The 21645-nt window shown below is 40.4% G+C and overlaps 1 protein-coding gene across 1 annotated transcript in view; it reads left to right on the forward strand.

Moving 5' to 3' along the window:
* The first annotated feature begins 3174 nt into the window (after nucleotides 1–3174).
* Nucleotides 3175–21645, forward strand: part of LOC140995186 (neural-cadherin) — a 327710-nt gene continuing 309239 nt past the window's right edge. Inside the window, exon 1 of the mRNA XM_073465143.1 lies at nucleotides 3175–4237. Coding sequence (XP_073321244.1) covers nucleotides 3175–4237 — 1063 coding nt within the window. The remainder of the gene's footprint in view (nucleotides 4238–21645) is intronic.

The following is a 21645-nucleotide window of genomic DNA, read 5'->3' on the forward strand; positions in this document are numbered from 1 at the left end:
GGCTTTGAAAATTTGTTTATGACGATGCGCTTTGTATGACAGATATGATATTACTGAGAAATATCAGCCTTTATATTTTGTCTATTAATAGAGTTTGAATTTGAATAGGACAAAGGACAAATCCATGCGAAACAGCACACCGGTGTTAAGTTCTGCAAAATGCAATAAAATACAACACAAGGGATAAAGGTACAACACAAACCTCTTGCACAAAGATACAGGTCATCGGGTCCTAAATCATATTCATAAAGAGTCAATTGCTTTTCTTTGATTGATAATAAATTCATTACATAACATTCATTCATTACATACATACCAGTCAGCCATGATAAATTAGGCCTTATGAGCCAATAAGATGTAAAAATCAATGAAACTGACTTAAAGGATTAGTTCAACCAAAATGAAAATTCACGTTAATCACCCCCATGCTGATGGAAAGTCAGGTGAATTTTTAAAGTCCACCAAACATTTCTGGAGCTTCACAGCAAAACAGTGTTGCAGCATTTCCCTAAACAACTGAGGTAGATGGGGACTTGTTTTAAAATGTTAAAAACAACAGCACAAAAACCAAATGGCTACATATAGGTCATCATTGTAATCCCAGTCTCTGGATGCCCCCAGATTCAAAATTGTTTTGAAAAGACCTTATCTACACCCTAGGTGCAGGGTCCAGCTGGTGCACCCACTTCAGACAGGGTGCGCACTATGACTTTGAGCTCAGCTGCTAGTGAAGATTTTGGATGTAAATAACAGCTTTTCAAATAAATTTTGGATCCCGGGGCTTCCAGAGACTTGGCTCATGCCAGAGCCATTTTTTCCCTTCTTTTTTTGCAGTTGTTTTTGTACGTTTTAAAGTCAAATAACTAGTGCAGAAAGAAAGTGTATAAAACTGGCAGTGGGGGAAGAAGTAGGCTATTCATCATTTATTTAAAGGTTGCTATACCCCACTGTAAAAAAAATATTTGATTTCATATATATATATACACATATATATATATACACACACATATATATCGTTAACAAAAACACATTAAATGTTGTAGTTGGTCAAGCTGGAGCTTATGTTAACTGCTCAATAGTGTAATGCATCATATTTCTTCAAATGATCGTATGTTTTGTGTGAAAAATATTGACATGAAAAGTAATTAAGTGCGCTATTTAGACATAATGTTTTGTGTACAAACTCCCCTGACAGGGAAAACAATCTGACGGTAAATAGTTTTCTGAAGTCTACATGGTGTAATTAAAATGTGTTTTATTAAATACTCGTTAAGATTGTCTTATATTTTCAAACAGGGGGAGGGGATCTTCCGCTAAGATAATTGGTAATAGGTAGTGATGTGATTTCAACCTGGTCTGCATGGAAGAACATTTCTCACAGCAGATGAAGCCTTACATTAAAATGATTACAGAGCTCTTGTGTATTTTATGGTCTTAAGAGGGACAAAACATCGAGTTCAGCCAAGAGTACAAGCTGCACCATACAGCCTATTTATAGCCATTTGTTCCGTACACAAGCATGTCCGTGGTGTCTAATGGTGAGATTTTAAGTCAAGATAATGGCTCAATTTTCCCCCACATCATCTCTGCGGAAGAGTTTTGAAAAAAAAAACGGTCTATGATTTCATAATATGATGTATCCCTGGACATAAAACAGTTTTATTCACCTCTCAAACACTGCAGAGAGAACTCACCTTCACATAATGATTTTAAATGTTATGCTAAACACCGATGAAAATTCACTCCCACGCAAAACCAAACTTCGACTGAATATATGAACAGTTTTGGTGTAAAGCCTGAAACTTGTGTTATCCAAGGACTGCTGATTTTAAACTTTAAAACTGCACAGGTTGCACTGTTTTACTGAGTAGGAGTTCAAACAGCACAAAAGCACAGTGAAGACTTTGGGTGCTTTGGAGGAGATAACGGCCATGCAGCATGCTATGGATCCACGAACAGTCTCAGGTTTATTAACATGGATCCATATGGAGAGATTGTGGGCCTCGTCGATTTGGCATTGAATTCTGTCTACATGCAGGGAGGAGATATGAAAGTGAAAGCTGATAAATGAAAGTGAATATCTGTTTTTATTAAATTTGAGTCTGCTCTTCATTTTGCTGAGGACCTGCCTGAAACTTTCACAGAACTCTGGAGAGCAAAACTCCAAAATAAAACAGAGCGGATGATGAACGTGTTCAAATAGGGCACTTCTCTGTGACATAAAGACAGCTCTGTGAAAACCCTCTCTGGACTTGCGAGCCTTTATTTTTCTCGTCGCCCCCCGCCCCCGGAGGCGTTTTAAAATGATCGATTTTTACATTATTTTAATCCAATGGCCTGACGTGTTATTGGAAAGAGGAGTGATGGATCTGGACGTGCAAGACTGGACATTGATCACAGGGAGAAGGGAGGTCGGGTTGTTTCCCAGAGGACCGCGCTGACATACACGGACAGGCACGCACACACATTTGCGCGCAGTTGGCTGTGACAGTGTGGGTGTTTGTGCATGCGCACGAGCACGAGTTGATTCGACTCGCAGCTCCTTTGCAGAGAAGTTCCGGTGAGAGAATCTGTTACCGCTGCTGCATCACTGTTACAGATGCATTGCGCTGGGTGGTTTGGCAATGCATGCGTAAAGCAGTTGGTTCTGTGTGATGCCCTCGTGATATGCTACGTCTCATCAGTACATTGGAGTAGCAAACAAAACTGATCCTTGTAATAAGAGGTCTGATCCATTGTAAAAGGACGCCGGTGTATGCCTTGCGCACACTTTGCAGCAACTCAAACGCAGGATGGATTAAATTTGATCCCCGTGTGAGATCGGTCGGAAACAACGCACGCAAAAAAGAGAGCGAGGAAGGGAACGGAGTTAAGCGCGCACTCGAGCTGTAAGAAGCATTTTTTTTCCTGGGACGCGCACAGACAGACAGCGCTGCTGGTGAGACAGCAAACAGAGGAGAGCGGGAGAGGAGGAGGACGCACAAATTAAAAAAAACCCACAAAGTTCTCCTGCTTCGAGATGAAGTGTGGTGCCAACAAATATCTGCGTTCTCATTTAATGGAAGTTTTGGATCATAACGGGAAAGGAGAAATATCCCCAGGGAACGAGTGCACCCATGGATTTCGGCGTGGCACGAGCGCTTTAGTGCAGTGGAGTCAGTGAGATATCCAGTCATGATTTGGGTCGCGTTTTTACTCGTTTTAGTTTCGTGCGCCCTCGGGAACAGGACCGTGGAGCAGGTGCCGTTCTTTCACGGGCATGTGTTTGAGAACTCGTCTCCGGGTTCCCGGGTCAACGGACTGAGCGTCCCGTTAAAGCGGCTCAACTCGCAGACGCTGTGTGGTACCGGGGAGCCCGGCACAGCGGCAGCACACTTCAAACTCATGGGAGACGGGAGTGAGAATTTCCGTGTGTTTGCGCACAACAAACGGGGTCATATTTTATTGAAGACTTCTGGGGTTCTGGACCGGGAGGAGCGGGCTGAATACGCACTGGGTCTTGGTTTGTGTTGCGGGCAATGCGCGGGACTCTCCCGGGAAGAGGAGCACGAGTCCCTGGTAGTCGCTGAAGTGGCGTCCATCAAGGTGGACGTTCTGGACACCAACGACCACCAGCCCACCTTCCCCAATACCGATGTGAAACTGAGCCTGGATGATGCCACTGCGCTCCGCACGTCTATCTACACGGTCACCGCGCGGGACGATGACAGCGGCAAGAACGCGGAGCTCATCTACTTCGCGCTGCCCAAAAACGGGAGTTTCTACGCGGTGCCCAAAACTGGAGACATCCTCCTGGTGGATTCCATCCTCGGTCTAGATGAACCGATTAAGTTTAAAGTGTTTGCCCGGGACCGCGGGTGGCCACCTCGCACGAGCCAGAGTGTGGCAGTTGAGATCAACCCACGGCAGTGGCCCGTGGCGCCCTCGCTGAACCTTCAACAGGGGAAACGGAAACCTAGATTGCAAACTAAAGTACCAGAGCGAAGGTCCAGGTCAGTAATGGAATCAGATAGCCCCGTTTTCATCAACGTGTCCGAGGATGCGGGGATCGGTTCTGTGGTGATGAACCTGAACCCGGTGAGGTTTAAGTCGGCTGCGTTTGAGCTGGTGGAGCCCGACGTGGAGAGCTCACCGGTCAGCGTGAGCAGGGACAGTGGGGATATAGTCATATTACGGAGACTGGACCGAGAGACGGAGCCTCTGGTGGAGATCAGCGTCAAAGTTCAGGATAAAAGAGGTGAGCGACAGACCAAGCACGCACGTGTGTGTGTGTGTGTGTGTGTGTGTGTGTGTGTGAGAGAGAGAGAGACCCGGTGTGTATGTGAGACTTTGTGAAAGTGAGAGAGGGAGAGACTACTGATCATGACGGTGTGTGAGCGCATTTTCTTGTTTCGTGTGCGTTCCCTGCAGGCACGCTGTAGCCTACTTTATATTAACACGATATCTTCTATCTTCTAATTTTAATAGCAACATATTTTCTTTTATTATCATTTCATATTTTGGTGCCATTTGTTTGAGTACACACGGAGAGGGAGAGTGACTTTACAAAGAGCCTAAATTTAATTCCCATCGCTTCTGATATTTTTATCCCCCGGGAAATCTTGAACATTATGAGTAGGGTTACCATACTGAGACCATGAGACCAATTTCTTGTTTGGTTTAATGGTGCTGATTGTAGAGGGTCCTTAGTTTGAAATCCACCTGAGAAAATACAGTGTATACCTGCCATGGTAATAAATATGATAACTAAGAATATATCAATGTTATATTGTGGTGAGAAACAAGAAGAGCCACTGGACAGGCATCATGTTCACTATCTCAGTCTTGGTGGAAGGTAGTGGAGGGAGGAAAGAGGAAACCCACATCAATGAGTGAAAGCTCCACACATACAAGCCCCAGTCAGCTCTGCTGCATCTCTAACCTGGGATCCTGTTGCTTTGGCAAGTGTCACCCTGAGTGCTAACCGCTGAGCTACCTTGTCACCCCAGTTTACAGCATCAGTATTCCCAGGCGGCCTCGTATCCGTGCACTAACCAGGTGCGATCCTGCTTAGACTCTGTGATCAGAAAAGATCAGGCTTGCCTGGGGTAGTTTGGCTGTGAGCTGTGTCGCAATGCCCAGTGTTTACAATAGAGGTTAAACTGAGTGACATTCATCAGTGATGATGATGATTCATGTGCTTAGATAAATTAGGGCGGCATGAATGTGTCTGCTGTTGCTGCTAGCAGCAGCACCAATAGGTTAATTATCACCTTCGGATACAGAAGAGCAGAGATGGAGCAGAGAGACGGGGAGGGAGTTAACACGCAGCCACATTCACATTGATAAATGCATATGTGGAGAGATGAAACACTGAGCACCGAGACTAGAATATAGAGTCTATCTATCTATCTATCTATCTATCTATCTATCTATCTATCTATCTATCTATCTGTGTATCTATCTATCTATCTATCTATCTATCTATCTATCTATCTATCTATCTATCTGTGTGTCTGTCTGTGTGTCTGTCTGTGTGTCTGTCTTGACTGTGTGCAGACAGAATGCAGATCCACAACTTGTTCCATTAAGACCAGTTAACAGCATGTGACTGGGGGAGTGACCTGATCAATGTGACCTATTGGTCTGTGTAATGTGAACTATCCTGATGCAGAAATAAAGCTGAGTCTGCTCTTGGCACACAATGCTAATTAACACTCTCAGTAACTGTATGCAATGTTGGCTATTTGTCACAATCATTTCCTTCTTGAGCACATTCACATTGATGGGAAAACTATATACTTTCAGTGTTAAAATGACACTTTGCCTTACTGTTGCAGTATTACAGCATCCTCTGGGGGTTCCCTTATAGAGGATCAGTACATTCAGTCACTATTTGATTCCAATGAGGCACTCAGCTGGGACTTTTGGCATCCACATTAACCCAGGTTGTGTTATTGTCAGCAGTGTTTCAAAATGTTTTGATTCTACCTCCATTGGAAATGTGTTATAGATGTTGTCTTCCCTCCAATCTGTCAAAAGTTAAACTAGTTTAATTTTATCTGCTGACAGCGTCCTTATATTTTTCATGTAAATGAACAGGAATCAACACACAGGCAACAGCTCAAATCATAATGTTCATGCTGAAAATGAATTGTCAGGATATTGGTGGGGGAGGAACAAAACAAAAAGGTTTTATTGTCAAATTTAAAAGATGCAAATGCCATGTATGAGAGGCAGGGATGGGAGTGTGGTCTGCATTTCTATGAATTTGATGTTAAGTGCATAGGAAGAGCAGAAATACTGTGTAATCCAGCTAAATCCAATCAGATACAATAAGGATGAGTATATTAAGTGTAAAATGGCTTAGTGTATATGAAGATTAAATACATATGGCACTGTATGGCCAAAGCCTTTTCTGACCAGAGCTGGTTTGGGTGACAGCATCTTGAATGTAATGTGGGTGTATCTGTGTGTGAATTGTGATGAGTTTTGCTTTAACCGGATGCATGTTAATACAAAGTTTCAAGTGGCGGATCAGCGTAAATTATTCCTAAATGGACGGCTTTAAAGAAAAGCCCAAAAGCCAAACCTTTTATGTGTTTGATAGGACGGGTGGAAAAGGGGGACAGTTGGTTGAAATATATTCCCGTGAGTGTTTACTGTGTCACGCCGAAAGAACGACAAGTTTTCATTTCCGGGCTTAGCAGCGGGCGACGGGGGGGGGGTGAACCCAGCTCAGCTCTGTGTCTCAAGTGTGAGGAACGCAGCATCCGTTCAGTTGTCGGTGGCTTGGTTGAAGTCTTTTAATCCATTTGGAGTGGAGAGTCCTGATGGAGCCTCGACCTCCCTCCATCTGCTCACATTATCCCTGTAATCCCATCTCATTCTCTCTGTCTGTCTCGCTCTCTCTCCCTTGCTCTCTTACTTTCTCGCTCCTATTTTCACTCTCACTCCAGGGATTTAGTTGGAGTGGAGGCACAGTTTAACACAGCGAGAGAGAGAGAGAGAGAGAGAGAGAGAGAGAGAGAGACCGTCTGACATGATTCTTCGAGGGACAGACATTTGTATGTGTGTGAGAAGCATTATGTATCAGAATTAGAGAAAGATCACTTTTTGTCTGCGCTTGTGGCCCACTCCACAAGTGCTGGTGTTGAAGCAGTGTTGGAATGTTGTGTGTGTGTGTGTTTGTGGTTGTGGGGGTATAAATTCACTCACACTGTCACATTGTGTGGACTCACCTCCCATTTAGGGGAAAAATGGTCACCTCCACATGGTTAAAATATTACATTTTAGAGTAAAGCAGTTGCCAGAAGAAATGGACATTTCTGCAACCCACGGATATGTTGCAACCGTACATTTCGTTCGGTTAAACTTTTCAATTTTCTGTGCTTATGATCTGGTTATGGTTAGGCACAAAAACCACTTGGTTTGGATTAGGAAAAGATCAAGCTTTGTCTTAAAATACCTGTTTTGGTCATCACAAACACGGTTAGAGATGTCCTGAAGTCTTAAAAACATCCAGTTTTGTCGACTTAAACACAACATGAGATACATCGATTCCTGGTCACAAATATCCAGAGTATTGTCACGATAAGCACAGCTGGAAATTCTCTCTAAGTGTCTTCAAAAATATCCAGTGGTGTAATGTTTACGAATGTTGTCACTGGCTTGGCAACCGTTTTGCCCGTAACTCCACCACCATCCCCTCCACCTCCAGATTAGAAAGTCATGTAATGTGAACGTGATGTGACACATATTGTAGATGTCAATATAATACATAGCATATGACACACAAATGTGAACTAGTCAGTGGTTTGCTGAAACACTAACTGCCAACATTTCATCCTGGCGACTGGTCTGTGGTGAGAGTTAGTATAGGGGTTAGGCATGAAGTGGTTATGGTTAAGATCTGGGGAAATCTCCAGGGATTTAATTAGAGTCAGTGAAGTGTCTTACAGTGAGTGTCTAAAACAGAGTCGCCCATGTGCACGGATAAATGTCTCACAGGTTTTTCTTTTCCATTGTTTTTGGCAGGGTTTCTTTTAAATGCACAGATGCTCTTCATTTCAAACAAGATAATATGACTCCCTGCTTTCTTTTATTTTCCTTACATAAACCTGTGACATCTCGCCTCTGATATCCCACATGCTTCATTTTCACAAGTCGTTTAATAATGTGCCAGCACCTAAAAGAGCACCAAGTGAGTGCTCCATTCATTTTCTTCTCTAAAACAGCCATGTGACACCGTTCTTTGACTGCAGTGACTCCTGTCGGCATAGTATTTAACATAATGATTAATTTGGTTAATTAGTTGGACTGATTAATTTGGTTAGTCACACACGTGTCTTTTGTTCGTCTTCAGAGCTATCCTTTTTGAAAAAGCCACTGCAATATTTTCTTCCACATCTTTTTTCATGTTATATCTGATTCTCTTTTTATGTCTCTGCTGAGGTATAACTATTAACTACTATAATTAAATGTCATTTCTAGCCAGGTACAAATAGATTATATATTACTGGATTCTTTTAGCTGATTCTAATGCACTTCTTCTGTGGCAGATGGACTTTTCTGGACACATGTTCTAGCAGTAAATATAACTTCCTTTATGACAGTAGACCCACATTATGTGACATAAAAGAGTTTCAAATTAATTAATTTGATTTGTGGTTTGAGTCGAGTAGGGTAGTTCCTGTACTCGTAGACAGCGCTCTTGTATATCTGCTTGTATTCAGACAAAATGTTAACGTGTGAGAAGTTTGGTCTCTGTTGTTGAATTAAAGACAGGTATTTGAAGGAAACATTTTTATGTTTCTCAAATTAGGGCATGGAAAGAAATCATTAGATTACTGAATTTTCGACTCTCATTTTTAGAACCCAACCAATATCAAGTTTTAAATAGAACATAATGCAAAAAAAGATGCCTGGGTAATTTATAATTATGAAATTCCCAGTGAAGTTTGGTGTTTCAGTGCACTGTTGTCATTTTTCACAATGAAATTTAAAAAGTGTTTAAACCACATTCGAGGGGTCATTGGGTGATATATCCATATTGGAATTTTATACTCCCCGGTGGGACGAAATGTTGGTGTGGCTTCCTCTTAAGATGCAATTAATGATACACTGGTGCCAAATATCCACATCTTTATTAAAACATGCAAGAACTCTAAACAGATACAGCTGCCAGTTTTGACTTCAACACTTCATGACTCCTTGTGGTGTAAATTTCTGTGAACTTGATCTACACAAATTGAAAAGATTTTACGCAACTATAGTTATATCTGTCTTTTATATATTTTAACTCCAGAACTCTGCCTTCTGGTACTTCAGCCATTTGTTTATGGCTAATTTACATTGGAATGATGGCAAATGTGGACATGGAGAAGCTGCAGTCAGTGTGTGTGATAAAGAGGCCCCTAAGCTAAGACTGTTTTATACATCGTTTCATCTTAGTTCAAATTCTGTGACACTGACTTTACAGTGCAGCACATAAATACATAATTTCACTGTATCGTGATACTATCGTTATCGTGGGAAACGCATTGTGAATCATATTGTATCATGAAATGTTATGTGATTCCCAGCCCTACTTACTTCTATAGGTATCAGCCCTAAAAATCAAGAATTGGTCAGGCTCTACCCAATTACTTTTGTTGTTATCATGTTGCATTACCATTTGAGCTGCCGAGAGTCAATCACATTGAATGATGAAGCAAAATTATGAGATGAAGACTGCACAGAGCATCTGGGGTTCTCAGTGGGATCAGTGGTCTTAGCAAACTCTCATATTTGGAATAAGTCTTTTCGTGTCAGTATCAAAATGCTGTTTGTGAGAGTTGTTTCAAAATTGCTGGAGTATTTATACACAGCCAACTGACACTTCTCAGCTTCAGTCAGAGATGTGTTACAAATCATTTTCACATCCTTTACAAGTGATGTGAAGTGTATTTTGAAATCCAGTTTGAGCTGCCAGACTGCAGCATCAGTTTAGAGACAGGTTCAGTTCTTTTTTTTTCCTTTTGTCAGCTGCAATTATTTCCTGTTATTCTCACGCCAAGTCTAAAGACATGTTCGTATTTTTATATATGTGAAAGAGGATCCATCGTGCCATTGTATCAGAGCTGTTATCTTTGTGTCATAAACAGTTCCTGTGGACTTCCTGGTGTCAGGGGATTTAATTAATCCATAACTTAATTCATAGCATATGAGAGTCATTTAGCAACCTTTAAAATGTCTCTATGGTATTTAGGTGAAGCATAATGTTTACTACCTGTTCTAAAAAACATTTTTTAAAAGAAAGATTAAAAGAATAACTACAACTCTTAAATATTATATAACCTCAGTGATGTCTCCTAATTTAGCTGAATATACACAATGCAATTACTGTATATGTAATTGTGTGCCTAAATCTGCTGTTAGACAAGATACGCTGTATATCATAATTTCTCTCGAAATAGAACAGAAACAATAAATGAATACTAGAAAATCAGCCGGTATTTTGTTCAAGAGCCTCCTGTTTCGAGGAACTCTTATCACTGTCTCTCGAGTGACTCAGAAGTGTTTTTCAGAGAACTCCAATTGCTGGCGTATGTGTGTGCATGCAGACTGTGTGTGCATGTGTGTGTTCTAGTTTGTATGGGATTTTGGTTAATGAAGAGAAACAGCTGGCTTTAATCAAGACAACTGTGGGTTGATCCCACACGTATCCGTGTCACTTGCAACTAAACCATCTGATCTGGGTTTTTAGGCTCCCTGGTCAGGAACATGCACATGGAAAGCTTATGCATGTACTTATTTGACATCTCAAACACACACTTTGATACACCCACATACTGTACATTCAGCCACAAAATACAACAGTATTATGAGTTCTGGGTTACCAAATTACCATTCAATATCCAGACAGACGGCAGTGAGTAAAGCCTGTTGGCTGCATATGTTATTCGTCTTTTGTTTATCGAGATTAAACAGAGTCTGTATCCATTTGTTCCTTCGAAGAGCATAAATAGCACTTACTTGGTCTTCTACAAACACATGCGTATGCACACATAATGAGCACACATGCATGATTAGTCCAGCTCATCCAGAGAGACCTTAGTTTCATCAAGCAGTTTCACCCTGGCTAAAGGCGTCTCACAGCAGACTTTCAGTGACTCCCTAAACACTTGCTTTCTTTCCCCCTTTATCCTCATCAGTACCCAATCATTATTGTTTTTTTTCCTTTTTTTTCTCATTGTTTTGTGTCATGTATGTAAATGGTTCATTAAGAAACATCCAAATTTAAAAGTCTGCACATTGCCATCACTGCAATTATTTAGCTTCCAGAGGCCTTTCCAATTGCTCTTTTCATTTGCTTCATTTTCTGCGCCTCTGATGGTTTGGTGCAGAGCCCGCAGAGAAACACACAGTCAATTTGCGTTTCCTAGCTCACATTCACATTGGTGACTCCAAGTCTTCCACCAATGCTTTGCCAACTGCAGCTTGTATAAATCCCAATTCTCAGATTCAGATACTGTCAAATGTGCTGTGGAACTGCTGCATTTTACTGGCACAGTCCTCTGGTTGAATGGCTGATTGAGACTTACTGTATGATCTCCTGTGAGCACAAAGAGGAATGGAAAACGCTGTTACTCAGACTTTGGTACCAGCAGATAAACAACAGCTTAGCTGTACAGAGTTTGTTAAGCTGAAGTGGTAGTTAAAGCCGTCAAATAAAAATGCAACATTTTAGATTCAGGCATGAAGAAGGCTAGATTTTCTGAGGAAAGTTGCATATAATATAAAACACGTTTCATGTCTTTAACATGGTAAGCCTTTTGAGCTTTGGAAATGTTTTTGTATGACAGTAAAAGCTGAAGTTCAAGGAACATTAAATGAAATGAACTGTAGCTGAGGTTGAAGCAGTGAAAGTGGTGGTTAAAATAGGAATACTGGAAGTGATTTAAATGTTAGTTGAAATGGAAATGTTGAAAAGAAAGGAGCTTTATTTTAAGTGTACATGCTGAATGAATTTCAAGTACCAATTTGAGTATGCTCAACAGATAACACTTTGAATGAAAAATGATATTGAGTGTGAGTAATAAAAGGAACTGATCCAGTAGAACCTCAAATGTCCCACATTATTCTCATTTTCAGTTTCATACTTTTATTTCTAGAAAATGTTTACATTCTTTAATGTTAAAAAAGAAACATTATTTTTCTCATGCTGTCCATTGCTGTAACACCGCTATTCACCCTCCGTCTAAATGCTCCATTTTAGTGCCTGTCTCTTTAAGGGCCCCTTCTGAAAATCCAAGCGTGCTCTGGTTGGTCAGCTCTCACAAGCCACAGCATTTTTTTTGCCTTCAATGCTGGGGACACAGCTTAGGACTGTGACTGTATAGATGTGACATCACAACCTAACAAAAGTCTGGACTACTTGTTTAAAGTCATAGTTTTGCGTGCATTTCTCTGAGAAAAATAAAACATGGAAATCTCGCTTTCTTCAATATCGGATCTTTAAATCCTAACAGGAAGTAGCTCAAGGTATAGGTTTTTTTAAAAATATAATAAGCAATTCAATTTATTGTGGTGTTATTTATCCAAGGTTTTGTTACACTGTCATTAACATATCTCTGTCTGTTTGGCTGTACAGAAGATGAACATGATGAAAGTGTTTTTATTAAATAGGCCTTTCACACCATCCACCATCTGTTATTGCCAGAAACTTTTAAAGCTTTAGCATCATTTGTTCGGGAAGAACAGTGCCTTCTTCCTGTTTTGTGACACAGACCATTTTGGCAGATTTGCATCCAAATCCAAATACAGTGCAGAGGCCAGGAGAGGCTGCCAACATTCTCTGAGCCTGAAAATGGTTGGATACAGGCTTGTACCCTGATTCAGCCCTGACCTGTCATCATTCAATGTTCAACTGAAACTTTAAAAGCTTTTCATTGTTTAATGTCACAGGTACGACTTGTTACGTCACTAGCCACCTAGCCATTTCAATTTCTCACCTTTCAAACATCACCTTTTTAAATTACTGCTTTTAATTTGGAGGACCTTTTTCTGCTCGGTGACAAAAGAAACCTTTAAAGGTTTGAAAAGATAAAACAGTCACCTATTGACCGCAGATTGTAGGAGAAGTATATCTATCAGAACAATACACTCTCATTTCCATTTGGCCTATGCCTCTTTGATACCTCTGCACTTCACAATTTTTCAATGATTGTTAATGATTGTTAACATATTTCCCTTCTTTACTTTGATGTGCACACACTGAACAACTGTAGTGTTAAAATAAACAGCTGTTACAATTGCATACCTTTTCCAAACTGAAATATCTCAGCTGTGGGTAGCCCTCAAATTGACTATGCTGGGTTTAGGATGATGCTGAATCAGAACACCTCAGAATTTTCTTGTCCCAGTACAATGTCAATTTAAAACTTTGGCTAAGATTTGAGCAGAGGTTTGAGTATTACAGCCGCATGAGCAGCTTTGTGAGGCTCCACTGAAGCACAGTCACGCGTTAAAGTGGGCCGGGCTGTCCGGCACTCTATTCTCGATGTCCATGAAGGTTGTTAAAAATGGGAAAGTTGTTCTCACTTTATATTCTTGTTGAGAAACACAGGTCAACATCCATCATTACGTTATTGTTCTTTCCCTATATTTTAATTAAAGTCGCTGTTCCACTCCCCGAGCAGATTCATGGTAGCGCACAAATGTGGGAAGCACAGGTCCCTTTGCTTGCTATTATGACGTAGAAACTTATTGCATTGTAACAAGAAACATTACACGTTATAACATGATAGCTTATTTTCAAAACAAGAAACTTCAGGTTGTAACAAGGAACTTTTCTTGTTACAACATTATACTGTTTATCTCGTTATTACGTGAAACCTTTCATTTTATAACGTGTTGACTTGTTATGTTATGCTATATAAAACATTTCACGTTATAACAAAATAAACAGTAAAATGTTATAACAAGAAAAGTTCCTCGCTACAACCTGATATGTTTGTATTTCATAATAATAATTTGAAACATACTAAATATTTTTCTAGCATACTTAATAGTATGGTAGTATTGGAACGCAAAGAATAACTTTATCTGCTTGGGTTACTCGGAAACTTGCACCTAGGCTTGTACATATACTAAATGTTTTGCACATCCAAAATTGTTTGAAAGCAGTCCAACTTCTAGAATAATAATAACTAGATACTGAATTCATACAAAAATCCCATTCATTTCTACATAGGTAGATTTTAAAGCTGCTGTAGCAATGTAGTCATTTTAGCTAACTTCCTCGTCTGTTTTACACTGAACAATCCCCTCCCTCATCTCTACGTCACCACTCCTGAATGACTCCTTTCTCTTTTTGAAAGCAGCTCTCTTTGGCTCTTTCTTTTCTTCAAGAGTTTTTCTTCACTTGGCCTATTTGGTAGTATAAGCAGGAGCATTGGAATTGGAATTGTTCCGCCATTGCCGGTAAACAGGAGGATCCTGCTCTCTGTGCGTTCACAAGCAGACAGGACCGCCTCCCTATGGAGTTCTGTCCTGAGTGGATAAAGTTCTCTTTAACTGCATGAGTGGGGGGAGGAGAGCCAAATGTTACTGACTAAACACTCTATAACAGTGATTGCTGTTGGAATACAGAGCTATTAAACGCTTACTTTAATAAGTGAATAACCCTTACAGCAATTGTTATCAGCAACTCAACCATATTCTTGTACAACAGGTTCCCAAGTATTTTTGCAGCATTTTTCAATAGATAAATTCAAAAATCATAGCAGATTTGCATTGGAAATGACCCCTCTACATAATAAATCCAAATTAAATCCCTGGGCACAGCAGTGCTTTGACCTAAATGCCAATGTCAGTCATGGGGCTAGTCATGCTAATGTTTGCTAATTATTACATTTTTGGTATTTGATCATAAGTCAAAGTATTGGAAAAAGTCAAATTTTGACCTAATGGTGGTGCTTGATGAAAAGGTCTGTGGATCATGGTAAAAGTATTATGCTTTACTGTCTATAGGAATGTTTAAAGACCCAAAACTTCTGAAAGGATGTTTAATACCAGAGTCCCTTTAAATGCCAAACTCTGTGTGCTTGGAATATATCCAAAAGACTTTCTACAAACATCAAAACAGACTACACTTCTGGACTTTGGATTTTTTCCACACAAGGAGAACTGTTGCACTATATTTGATAGGGGTGTCACGATTCTCCATATCCTCGATTCAATTCTCGATTTTTTAATTTTTTTTTCTTTTAGCACAGATGGCTATGCCATTTTTATCATTTATCATTTAGTTATAGGATCATTGGATTTATGCCACGATAACTCTTTCAGTTTTTTAAGTTCAATTTCAAAAATGTATTTAAAAAGCTGGTCTACATGGTGTCATGAGTGATATAATCTCCATTATACAATATTTGCCTTATTGTCAAATTTGAATAATTTATCAACAATATAAATGTAACAATAACTTGTTTCACCAGTCAACCGGAAACTAACTGTAAACAAAAGAAGAGAAGTCATAGAGGGTTTCTGCCATCTAGTGACTCTTTTTTGGAGCTGCAGTTTGCACTCTTCACAGCAGATGTGAAGAGCACATTTAATGTAGCGTGTTGTGATGGTCATGTAGCTCTGTGTTGCTCCGGAGGTCCAGCAATCTGTCGTTAAAGCCACTAAATCTGCACTGCTCAGAGATCCAATAACTTTTTCCGTCACACTATCATACATGGAGGGCAACACCTTTGTGGTAACATGCCACCTGCTTGGCATTTCGTAGTGTGGTTCCAGTACGCTAATTAAATGCTTAAATCCAAGGTTGTGCTCCACCGAATAAGGTCACATGTCTGATGCTACAAATACCCATATAGCGCTAGTTATGGCTTTGGCGCGTTGAATTTTGTGGAAGTCTAGCTCTAAGTGAAGACGGAAGAGTTAGCTGTGTTAACGGTGTAGTTTTCTCGGTTAAGTCTACTTCTTTATGACGCCTGCGGAGATGTCCTGCCATATTTGCTGTGTTGCCTGTGGATGGGTATGCTACACTCATGGCACCCCTAATGTTTGAAGAGTACAGATGCTCACGTCACGTCACGATTTCAAGGGAAATGTAACAAATGTACCCTCTCAATGTCACCTTTCTCTGCTCTATGTATAAGTATCAGGAAACTAAATCCACTTATGTATCTTTCATTCAGTGTCTAATTGGATTACTCTCACACACTTGACACTAGGGATGTCACGATTACTCGATTTCACAATTAATTGCGGTATTAAGCGCTACGATTAATTGATCGTAACGTTTCCTGAATACCATCAGAAAATATTATGCCGGAACCATAGTTAGGGCAACTCAAACGGAACAAAAAAACAAAGTTACGCAACACCGACGTGTTGCCGCACCCGCGTGTGTTGCTTTGTTTTGGTCCCTGCAAGTTGCAGAAGAGAGGCGTGCCTGTTGGGAAAATGGCAGAAGAGTTATTCCCCCCGACCAAACGTGTTAAGTCAGCCGTGTGGGAATATTTTGGATACAGGAAAAATGACCAGGGTGTCGTTTTTGAGGACGGCTTGCCAGCATGTAAATCATGTTATAAAAAAATTGGAGTCAAAGGAGGAAACACATCTAATATGTTTCACCACCTGCGGGACAACCACCCAACTTTGTTTGCCAAAATAAAGGTAAATACACAGTAACATTAAAATATGTCAATGTTTTCCTAACGTTGCATTGAATTGGTAGGAAATTAAATGTTAGCGTGTCATTTGCACTTAATTGTGTACGAGTACGACGCGGGTTCGCCTTTCAGTGCAGCGTGAGGTCGATCGCTTTTGTTTTCTTTCTTTTTTTTTTGTCGTCGGACAGTCTCAGTGTCAGTGTGCAGTGACCTGTAGAAGAAAACGCCATGTAGTCAAGGTCCTCACTCAGTCAGTGAACATTTAGCATTACCTCCTTTTGCTTTCTCCCATCTGTGCGTAAACGTTGGGCTTGTGCTTCCAGCTCGATCCAGTGCTTGTACACTTGTGCTTCCAGTCCGTTTCATGTTTTACTAATTTGTTTATGTCATTGTAATTTAAACATAAAATAAATTAACCAAAATAATAGATAAGTTTTATATGCGGCCACATAAAATTAGACAAATGATTAAAACGATTAAAAATAAACTTAAACATCTGGTATAGATGACAATTGATGACTTAAATAATTTAAACAATTAATGATTGGTCCTATATAAATAGATACTTAAATATACAAATACAAATATTGGGTCATATAATTAGTAATATAATTATATTTTGACAGTCAACATAAGTCATTACCAGAGGTGTCAAGTAACGAAGTACAAATACTTCGTTACCTTACTTAAGTAGAAATTTTGGGTATCTATACTTTACTGGAGTAATTATTTTTCAGCCAACTTTTTACTTCTACTCCTTACATTTTCACGCAATTATCTGTACTTTCTACTCCTTACATTTTAAAAATAGCCTCGTTACTCGTGAAATTTCGCTGCACCTCTGATGCGCCTCCGGAGAGGCACAGTATTGGCGAGCCGAACCAGTGTGAACGGATAAGCCGGCGGCGCGGAGCGGGGGCGTGTCGGTCTGGTGTTCACTGTCTGATAACTGTACAGATCCTTCACTCAACAAAATATAGATAAATGTCCCACAAAGCAACGTTACATGACCATACAACAGTAACGTAGTAACTGGTTGTGTCTTTGGCAACTTATATGAGGAAAAAAATACCGCAGTTATTCGTGGAGAAGTGTCTGTCCGACCGACTCTTCGTCACATTTCTGCCAGAAAAACAGCGTCTGTCCCCAGCAAAAAACTTTAACTTGCCAACTGTTTGTTGCGGTGAAGACTTCAGTGAACTTTCCCCCATAAACAGCCTCCCTCCCCGCAAGTGATAGAGTCAGACAGCATCCCGTTTACTGATGGCGATTATGTAATTAAGAGAAAAACGTAACTTTGTCATTTTCCAGGATGTTTGGTGGGTCAGGATCCCAATCACAGCACATTATAACAGCATCCATATGATTATAAACAGTCAGTTGATACATGTTTAGATTAACAGGAGGACACCGGGGAAAACATGTTGAAAAAAACACACGTCATCATCATGACGTGTACCGTCACGCCTCTTTTGGAGCCGCGGCGCCGACTTTCTGTGTGAATTACACTCTTTTACACTCTTTTTTGTATGTACTTTAAAAAAACTGTTTTCTAATGTAACATTAACTTGATATTGGTATTAAAAAATGTTTTAATACATAATCCACATCTTATTATAAATTAGGTTGTTATGGTATCAATCTGAAAGGTAAAACCATCGAATTTTACTCAATGGCCTTTGTGCCCTGTCATGTGGCCTTGGTGCCCCTAAAATGATGAAATTCCAACCCTGTCCAACACCCTATTGGTTTGTACGCGATCCATCACCCCATAACATTATAGTCATTATGGCTTTTAGAAAAATGTTTTTTTGGGGAGGTGGGGTAGTGCACTATAGGCCCCTGTGGCGCGGCCTAAGCTTTTGTCCTTAATGGCATTTTTTTCCCTTACATTACTTTTACTTTTATACTTTAAGTAGTTTTGAAACCAGTACTTTTACACTTTTACTTGAGTAAAAAGCTTGAGTTGATACTTCAACTTCTACAGAAGTATTTTTAAACCCTTGTATCTATACTTCTACCTGAGTAATGAATGTGAATACTTTCGACACCTCTGGTCATTACAGCCCAAACAAAGCTCTTGTTTGGTTACTTGACTTTGTTGCTATATATTTTTGTTATGTTGGCATCAAAAGATAGAAATAAAGGAAACTTTAAGACCTTCAAGGAGTGTTCATGTGATTTTACATATGAATAGAGTTGTGAAATCAATCAACGCATAATAATCGTGATTATCGTAATATCGTGATAAATTCTCTGACAATAATCGTACTAAGGAAAACTGTAATCGTAATATCCCTACTTGACACACATTTTCATTTAAAGATATGCTTGTTTTACAGGATAATTTAAGAAACCCGTCCCATCAGTAACATTATGCATAAGGGGGCAGTCATTGCACCGATGCATCAAGAACCAGACTGAGCCTATTGTACATTTGGAAAAGCATTTTGTCATTGCAGCCACATTGTTTGAGGATCAGGAAGTCGAGGTGTAGCTCTTTGAAACTAACATGAAGACAGAAGATTAGTTAACAGGTTAGTAAGATGGCTTAACTGGTGCAGTAATGATCAAGGACAGGACCACACTAGTGAATTAATAAAATGCGATGTCCATAACTGAAGCCTTTAAGGCTGCTGTACCAAGGCTTTCAGTGCTGGCAGCCGCACTCAGGCGATGTAACAGAGAGGCAGAGGCCAAAGGGATAAATGGCCGGTTCTCAGGGAGGTCTGCTTTGAAAAATGAAAAGGGACATATGGTGGGTTTAGCCTTTCAAATCAAGTTAAAGAGATTTAACAAAAATCACCAGCTTGAGCAGGCCACCACAGGGCCTTAACATATTGTAAATACTGAATGTTCAACCACAATGAACTCATCAGTTTTGGAATCTGTCTAGAAAATCTTGAACCTTTGTTTCAATATGTGCATAAGCTGTAAATTGCCGCTGTTACTGTATATGGTCTACTTACATTTTATCCAATAATCTGATCAGTAAAAATACAGCATGTTGCTATTGCCGGAGGTAAAAATCTAATATTAGGCTTTAAACGAACTACACCACAGTTGCAGTACTTCAACGTCACCAACACTAACCTTTCTACTACACACTACTATACACGCACTTCACTATATGTAAATTGACCAGTCTATCAGTTGTAAAATAGAGTTGTAGAGTCTAAATGTTTGTAACTAAAGTTAGAGCCGGAATGTTGAGTAGAAGTGTCGGTGTGATGACATTTAAAGGTGCAATATGTAAGAATTGTAATTGAAAATGTTGAAAAGTACAAAATTATCAACATAATGTGAAGAAATAACTGTTACATAATTCAGAATGTGAAAAACTATGTATTATGTTTAAGACATAGCTACTGAAGTTAGCTTGCTAACCAGCTAGCCCTGGTCCGTCCAAGTCAAAGCTCCCATGGTAGCGGTGTAAGCACCAACACTCCCCCGGTGCTCCAAGCACCCAGTTTGGACCACTAGCTGCATGGCTAACTAGCTAACAGCAGCTACAGTCAGCAGCAATTAGCAGTTACTCTGGTGTTATCTCACTGTCTATTTGTTTCGAGTATGACATCGACAGGTGGCCAATTCTTCCACACTGCACCTTAAATGTCCCCGACAACCTCTGTAGTCTCATTTAACTACTTGTTAGCAACCACCTTTTTAAAGACACCTAAACACTTTTTAATTCAATCGTGGGGTATTTACTGACGTATTTTATGTCGTAAGACAAAAGATGAATATCTCTTAAAGGGGACATATTATGCAAAACTCACTTTTTCCTTGCTTTAGTATGTATATTTGCGTATCCGGAGTGCCTCCCCACCCATTAAGCATGATTTTTTCGACAACTAAGTCAATGTTTCGTAAACTACCGGAGTCAGGGATTGGGTCTCTAAACGAGCCGTTTGGATTTCGACCTGATTGTGACGTCACAATCCGGTCTTTTGCATACTCCAGCCCTCGCGCTGGCTATCTCCTCCCACACTTCGCCAGCTACCTGAACGAGGATCCGCCATTTTCTCGTTCTCGCTTAACTTGTACGCGACAGCCTGACCGCTACCATGTACAACCCGACAGCCGAGCACTGCTGCTCTGTCGTCGGATGCACGGATCCTCCTGTTTCGCTACATGGCCTCCCTACCAAAGAGGATATCAGAGCGAAGCTGCTACATTTTATTTATCAGGGATGGATCCATACCCACTGTCAATGATGGAGCTGTAAGTATTTAAAAAACAGTGTAGTTTGTGTTAGCACATGAGCTAACGCTAACGCTAACGCTAACCGTCGATGTAAATATGAGGCTGAACTAACGTGAAGTTATCAACGTTGGGCTTACTGGCCGTAGTATTCACAATAATGTTAATGTTACCAAACGTTAATTTGTCATATCAACACTCTTTTAAAACATGACAGTGAATTGAGAAAATGAATTAGGATATTGAGATTTTATCGCTTCTAACCGGCCGGTGAATCACTGCTCGGCCGTGAACAAGCAGTGGAGAGGGGTGAAATGTCTCGGTTGTTCGCGGACAGTGAGCTGCTGTTCCTCCGTGAACACGCAGAGGAGACGGGTCGAAATGTCTCGGTTGTTAGCGGACGGTGAGCTACGTTAATTCATTAGCATGTTGTGCTAAAGGACAGTGACCTGCACGTTACCTGCAGTAAAGCAATCACTACTTTGTTTTGGAGCCGGAGACAGGGGTTAGCTGCTACATGTCTGCTGTGCTACTATCAGTTATATGCAGGCATGGACACAGAAAAGTTGCTTCGCAAATGTGTATAGCTCGTTGCCATGGTCACGCGATGCCGTCCTCACGTCTTCCGCCCGGCAGGAAGAGGTGGGCGGCGCACGCAGTAGCTCATTAGCATTAAAGGGAAAGGCACTCAAACCATCCGCTTAAAACAGGGCTGTGAAACTGGTGTGTAAACACCCCTGCTGTGCTCAATCCTTCGGTTTTTTCGACCAAAGCATGTTACTATCATTCCATTTAG

Source organism: Pagrus major, chromosome 4 (assembly GCF_040436345.1).
Source record: "Pagrus major chromosome 4, Pma_NU_1.0".
In the NCBI taxonomy this organism is placed as follows: Eukaryota; Metazoa; Chordata; class Actinopteri; order Spariformes; family Sparidae; genus Pagrus; species Pagrus major.